This window comes from Porites lutea, chromosome 13 (genome assembly GCF_958299795.1).
Source record: "Porites lutea chromosome 13, jaPorLute2.1, whole genome shotgun sequence".
In the NCBI taxonomy this organism is placed as follows: Eukaryota; Metazoa; Cnidaria; class Anthozoa; order Scleractinia; family Poritidae; genus Porites; species Porites lutea.
In genome coordinates, this window is record NC_133213.1 from 5108070 (window position 1) to 5115739 (window position 7670).

The 7670-nt window shown below is 42.2% G+C and overlaps 1 protein-coding gene across 1 annotated transcript; it reads right to left on the minus strand.

The window, feature by feature from the left end:
* Nucleotides 1-3575: 3575 nt before the first annotated feature.
* Nucleotides 3576-7221, minus strand: LOC140923639 (integrase/recombinase xerD homolog). The gene is made up of 2 exons (XM_073373712.1): nt 5500-7221; nt 3576-4588 (listed from the first exon to the last, which is right to left on the minus strand). The coding sequence occupies exons 1-2, from the start codon at nt 6113-6115 to the stop codon at nt 3576-3578; spliced, it is 1629 nt and encodes a 542-aa protein (XP_073229813.1). The 5' UTR covers nt 6116-7221.
* Between the last annotated feature and the right edge of the window lie 449 nt (nt 7222-7670).

Here is a 7670-nt window from a genome sequence, read left to right on the forward strand (position 1 = left end):
TATCTGTATATGTATTTGTATATGTAATAGCATGATTTGTAGTGATATTTGGCAGAAATACCACAAGTGATATTTCGAAATTGTTCTACGTAATTTCACGAGCCGTTAGGCGAATGGAATTTGAGACAATTTTGAAACATTACGAGTGGTATTTATGGCAAATATCACGTACAAATCATGCTATTATTTGTTTATACTAGTTATGGTTTGTAACACTCTTACACCCATTTTGTGCTCCTTAGTGACGTCACAATTGACGTCTTCAGAGCATATCAGGAGTACAATATTATGAGACTGCTCTCTTGAAAGCGTGCGCAGCAGGGCTGAAGCACTTGTCTTATGTTATTTTTAAGCAATCCAGAAGTTAATCAAAGAAAGACTATCGTCAACTCGTGGAAACGTTGTTTAGAAAATTACTAAATGGTTAACAAATCTGGTTTTCCCACAGTAAATTGTGGGATTAAATGAGAGAAATTCAGATTGTTTATCGATATATTTAACATACTATCTTTTCTCTGGAAACACAATACTTTTCTTGCTGTTTATTGCACTATAAAAATATAGGGTCTCTGGTTGTCTATTGGTAATCAGTCGGGTCATCACAGGTGAAGAACGATTCGAATTCAGCCTTATACATTTGAACCTCCGAATGGCAATAATCCATCTGCGTTAACGCATAACGCATCTTGTGTCCTTCCACACGAAAAAAAATGCAATCGACTCCTGATAACTCGAACCCTCGCTAACTCGAACCTCGCGCTAACTCGAACCAAACTCTATTTCCCCTGGATTTCCGTCATACATTTACTGTAATTTTACCCTCGGTAATTCGAACCCTCGACTGTAACTCGAACTCCCGCTAACTCGAACCAATTTTCGTTTCCCCTCAGGTCATTTTCTATATAATTTTACCCTCGTTAACTCGAACCATGTTTTGAGCCCTTAAAAGTCGGGAAAAAGGTCGTCTACTGGCGTCCGAAACTTTGAATTTTTCCTAATGACGTGTTGTTGGAGTATAGTTTACCAGTGGAGGCTGATGTTGATTTTTTTGTCACAGGCTAACGTGAAGCAACTGTTCTTCTCAAAACAGTAAAACGCATGCTCTATTTAGGCTATGTTTTGTTACGTTACGTTCTGATTTATAATCTAGAAATATCTTATAATTTTCACTTGACAGTTCTACAATTAAATGTGATCCAAATGTTCCCTGTGCAGTAAAAACTGTTTTTTACGTTACTGTCGGCTAATTCCTTCGAACTCCCGATAACTCGAACCTTTTTTCAATTTCCCTTGAAGGTTCGAGTTATCTGGAGTCGACTGAACTTGCGGGCGGATCCTATACCATCCTTGCAACCGCGGGTAAGAAGAACTTCCGGGTGTAGTATAATGAATTAGAATTCCACGTATCTGCACATTTTATCAAAAACCAAAATGCTAATCTCGGCTTTCCGCAAGAATTTATCAGGGTCATAACACCACTGCACAGAGGCATCCAATTTTATATTGTAACATAGCTCGCGTGCTGGTTGAATCTAATTCCTAAGATCAAATGGCCTTCGAATACAGCCGTTTCTCTTCGCTCCTAACCACTAGGTACGTTTCTCAGGAGAGTCTCTAGCGAAAAGTCCCTAGCGACGAAAAAGAGACGGGGCTATTCGCAGGCTAAATGTCACACAACACCGGACGACTGGCTGTAAATTTTATTTGAGCGGACACGGAACAGGTCAACATTTTCGTTCTCTCCACAGGGAACTAACAAGCCATGCGTCAAAATTTTTCTACGGTTTTCGTGATTCCGTGTGAACGGAAATCCTAAACGCACGAATTTTCAGCCGGTCGAAAATTCGTCCGGTTCCATGTAAACTTAACCTTAAAGCCACCATCATTATATTTAATGTAAACGTAACCCATAAACCCACAATCATTATATTTAATCCCGACATACGCCTGTACGTGCGTGTGATAGTACATGTGGTCAGTCGTCTTTTATCAACAGCACAAATTCTTTCTTTTGCGTTAACAATGCCTTTCGACATTAGACTGAAAAGAAGACAGTCTAGAACTTTCTAAAATTCCTATAATTGAGCTTCTAGTAAGGCGTTTCGAAAACTTACCAGAGCGAGAGCTTTCAGAATTTTTGCGGAAATCATCGAACTCTAGAGCTGACTCAATAAACGCCACAAAATCACAGAAGATGGCCTGTTATCAAAACACCCAGTTGTAACTATTTCGATGTTGACGATACCCAGTCATACACTCCGTTTCGTCGGTCGTCTCCGTATGTTAATGTGGGTTATCTTTAAAATGTTCGAGGTCGCAAAATGCAAGCGATTGAACCCCTTTTACTTTGAGTCAACGAAAACTAATGCAAGAATCGAATAGCACAATATTGAGCTTGTGGCAAGTTGCGTTTTTGCGTGGACCATTCAAAGATTTAAAGGCCAAATTCAATTCCATCATTAATTTCCTCCTAGCTCTCACTGGTTACATAACGTAAAATTCCGAAAATAAGCCCCGGGGCATATATTTTTCAAAGGCCCTATTTCAGGGGCTTATTTTTGGAGGGGGCTTATATTTGGAGGGGCTTATCTACGGAGGGAAATTTGCGTTTCAAAATCGATTGGGCTAGCCTTATAGTTGAAAGTAAATTTACCGTTTTTGCTTTGTTTTACTTTGTACTTAAGGGCAATTTTCCAAGTACAAGCCCCCGGGGGGCTTATATTTGAGAGGGGCGATTTAACGGAGGGTTTTTTGCGTTACCCGCTTGCGGGGCTTATATTTGGAGGGGCTTATACATGGAGGGACTTATTTTCGGACTTTTACGGTAGTCAGTTATATTTTTTGCCGTTTGTCGCTCTACTGTACAGAAATAATACTGTCATTTATCCTGCAAACTGACTTAGTTCTGTTGTAACCAGCGGGCTCCGCTACGACGCATTGCATCATTTGGGCTGTTTGTTAGTCGCTTGGCGAACTCAGTTAAACTCAATTATATTCTAATTCGCTACCCCGCTCAAACGAATATAAAACATTTATCATGTAACAAGCAACCTCAATTGGGGTGTGTCAACACGAGCCGTGTGCGACCCTCTTTATTATGCCTTTATCAACAGAATGGATGGAAATAACACAACAAACAGAATGAAAACTCGGAAATGTAAAAAATTACAGCAAGGAAAACAACCCAACAAAATGATCTAAACTATGCTTGTATAACAATGATTCATACAAAACGTGCTAAACTTTTCATATAGCAGCATGCAAAAAAACTACGTCTAAGAGAAACCCCTGGTCACTGGGTATTTAATTTTGAGGGCGTAGGGACGGTCGTAAGACGCGAATGAATATAAATGAGAACAACTCAAATATATAGCCTACCGCTAATGAAGCAACAGAACAGCATACCATGTAACACCCCAAAGAAAAGGTTACATAACCCATGATAAATACATTTATATTCTAATTCGCTACCCCGCTCAAACGAATATAAAACATTTATCATGTAACAAGCAACCTCAATTGGGGTGTGTCAACACGAGCCGTGTGCGAACTAAAAGAACGGGAAATACGGAAAATTAAATACCCAGTGATAATGAAACCGACAACAATGAATGAACACTATCCTTAATGTAACCGTCTTTTGCCTTGTCTGATTTCCAACGGCCGTGTCTTTTAAACAATCTGTCAGGCACTCGAGCATTAGCAGCAGCGGAGGCGCCTCCGGCCCTAAGGCTATGGAGACCGTAGTCTTGCTTGGGAAGGCCGATGGAATCGAAAGCGCTAAGCACTATCTCCCGCGCTCTAGTATAAGACAAAGGAACAGACCCGCGCAATTTATAAGCTCCGGTACTGCGAAGAAAAACAAGAGGGCGAAAAATGAACTCTTCGCTGTCTGCTGAAAAAGAAGCGACCACAAAATATCGTTGAACTAATAAATAAGAACATGTATGCTTGAAAGTTTTAGCGATAACAACCCAAGCCCCATCCCTGTAAACGTCAGTCTTACTTCGATGAACAAAGATTCTCATAAAAGAATCTTCAAACTGAAAATCACACCTGCGTAACTGAACCAACTCGTTAAAGCGAAAAAACCCTGCATAACCTAAAACGCACAAAGTAAGCACTCGTAAATCAGACAAACTAGCTGAAGACGATCCATACTTAGAAAATAAAAGCTGAATAGCCTCGGGGGTCACAGGCTCTTTCTTTTTAACAGGGATACTGAGAAGCCTCTTAGCAGATTCTATTAAAGGTAAAACTAACGAGGAATTACAGGGGTCGGGTAGACCTGCCAAATCATGCACCCACTTGAGCCCATAATGGACTTCGTCAATAGTACTGCAAGAAGCAGATTCTTGAATCAAGCTAAGAAAGAACAATGAAACGTGCACACTAGAAGCGGGAAATATAACAATTTCTTTAAACTGAGAAGCCCATTTTCTCCACGTATTGAAGCCCTTTTCGTACTTCCTCGCGGTACTGTCGGCTTTGGATTTAAGAAGAACTGCGGGGAGATCTTGAACCAGTGCCTGGAGTCGCCCGTCTTCAACCTGTTGAAAATTAGGCTGCAAGGCATCTTTGAGAACTTCTACGAGGATAAGAACAAAAATATATGGCAAAATTCCTCAGTACACGCACTGGGAGTCAATACAGCAATAAAAAAATGGACGCTTGGTAATGCCTCTGACCGGATGCAAAACTATTTAAGGCCGAATGGGCCAACTCAAAAACGACGGTAAACAAGCCACTCGGCGAGCTAGTTTCATGCGAAACGAGGACAAATGAACCGACGAGCGGAATAAAAAACACGTGAGCCAACATAAAGCCACTCGGCTTGAAAAAACTAAGGCCCCTTAGCGCCAATTCTGACTGCCAGCACCGCGCTGTTAAACCTGTCTGAACCAATGAGTGAATCTTTGTAACACCCAAGGGCAAAAATCCCTGAGGGGTCGGGAAAATGAATGTACTCAAGGACGTACGGTTGGAATTGAACAGCATTTGCGAACAAGAAAGGCCAAAACACATTAGACGGCCAATGAGGGACGACTAAAGTACCAACCGCACCGGATACAAGGAGATGCTGAACCGCCCTAGTAATGCAGTGGACGGGAGGGACTAGCCAATTATTCTCTCCATTCCACGAGATTGAAAATGCGTCAACAGCTTCAGTGCCGGGCACGCGAAACCTAGAATTGAATCTGGGAAGATGGGCGTTGGCAGCATTCGCAAACCTGTCGACTGTATGTGGGCCCCAAAGGTGGTCCAAGTGTGCGAAGAACTCGGGGGTTGTATACCAGTCATCGAAGTCTACAATGTGGCTAATCGCATCAGCACAAGCATTAAGTTCCCTGGGAACCCACTGGGAAATAAGTGTAATATTGTAAGTTCGACAAAAATAGAAAATATCAAGCGCAATAGAATGCAATTCTGCACTAGGACTCCCTATCTCCACAACACGAACGGCCCCTTGGCTGTCAGAATGCCACTTTACACACTTACCCCGAACCGAGGCTTTGAACGCACTTAAGGCAAATTGTATAGCCTTAAGTTCTCTCCAGGTAGAGCTCTTAGCTGCTTCGCAAGCAGTCCACATACGATGGGACACCTCATTAGTGCCCACAACAAAAGCCCCGCAGGCGACGTTGCTAGCGTCCGAATAGCTAAACAAAAGGGGAGCATTATAAGGCAAAATAGGTCTCGTATTAAGACTAACGATATTGTTTTTCCAGAAAAATATTTCAGAGAGGCAATCATTATGAAGCCCGATATTAAAACGGGAATCCCAACTACGGCGGGATTCTATGACCTTGTAAAGAAAACGGGTTTTGAGACGAGTCAGGTTACCCAAAACTGGCGACATGGACATAACATGACCTGCGATAACGGCACAATCCCGAGCCGTAACATAAGGTGCGGATAGAAGAAATTTGTCAATCAGAGCGATAAATTTGCAAATACGTCTATCGGTAATAGAAATGGTACCGATAACTAAGTCCCAGTTTAAACCCAACCAAACAAGCACCTGAGTGGGGTTCCATAGTGATTTGGCGGAGTTGGCAACAAACCCCGCACTGCTTAAGGATGATTGCACAAACAATGAATTTTCCTTGGCCATAGGCAGTGAATCCCCTTTTCCGCACCCATCGTCGAGGAACACAACAATTTTAATCCCGTTAGACCTTCAAAACTTAACGAGTGGTCTGAGACACTTGGTGAAGACGTATGGGGCTGAGCTTAGACCGAACGGAAGTGATGCAAAACAAAAATACCGAACGGTACCAGAAAAAACCCAGGAGAAACCCAGAAAAGTTTGGTGATCCGGAAAAATATCGATATGATGATATCCAGACTTGAGATCGAAACTGAAAAGGTAATCGCCCTTATTAACATATGATAATAAAACTCTCCAATCTTCACACCTAAACTTCTGTTTCCAAATAAAATGATTGACATGACGTAAGTCCAGAATAAGCCTCTTCTTGCCTGAAGACTGTATCGAGACAGAGAGCGGATTAACGACATGTGGAATAAAGGGCACCTCAACGACGGCGTGAGTGTGGACTAATTCAGCGATAGCCGACTCCACGAAAGACGCATTATTAAGAGCTGACTGATTGTTAGAAAAACGCGCCTGACAAGGCGTGCTAATGAATGGGATCCGATAACCGAATTTAATAGTATCGATGACAAAACTATTGGCACCAATAGTGTGCCAATAACTTAAACAGGACCTAAGTCTACCCTTAAGTACTGGCAATGCGGAATTCTGTTCAAATTCAAATAGATTACGATCATAATCGAAATCGACTAATGAACTAGAGTCCCTTTCCCTGAAATACTCCAAATAAGAAGGATACATGTCTAATAAATTGAGTAAAGCTAATATCTAACCTTGGAGAACAAGTTTTTAATTCTGTGGTCCTATTTACCTCCAATGCCCGAAAGACCAGAAGAACTAGGAAAGGACGGCCCCGAGCTTGAAGATCTGGCTTGAGGATTAACTTGACACTGAGATCTCCAATGACCTTGCTGGCCGCAGGCGAAACAAATATCACTTGATCTTGGTTTGCTGAAAGCGCCAAAAGTACGAGAAATAGGTCTGGAGGATGATGAATGTTGGCCAGCAAACGCGGTGGTTGCGGTAGATGATTGGAGTTGTGAATAACCTTGCTTGGATGGCTTCGCTTTCTGTTGGCGTTGGTTGCGTTTACGAAGGGCCCTCTGCTCGGCACGGTGGATACGCTTTTCGTCCTCTGACCCGCTAGCCAGCTCGTCTGATAAATACTCGTTCACCAAATCCCAACCGGCGGCGGACTTGTCTGCCAGTCTGATAAGTTTGTTGCGCTTCTTGATGTCAGAGTCTAGTTTTTCCAGGTGAGTTTTAACAAGGTCTAATTTTCTCTTCCCGAGAGCAACTGACGCCGACTTCACCTTCTCTGCAAGGTCGGAGTTGAATTGAAACTGTTTCTTATTACCTTCGAATCTAAACGTGATCTTGGATTCTTCTTTAAGCTTTTTGGCCACAGAATCGGTATTACTGCACGACTCGTCTTGAATATCGCGCTTCAAGGCGCCCAACTTCTTGTCGAAATAATCCTTAAATAGAGAGAACGCGGACGCTATATCACTGGATTCTGAAGACTGGATTGGTACTGAAGCTTCAAGAGGTT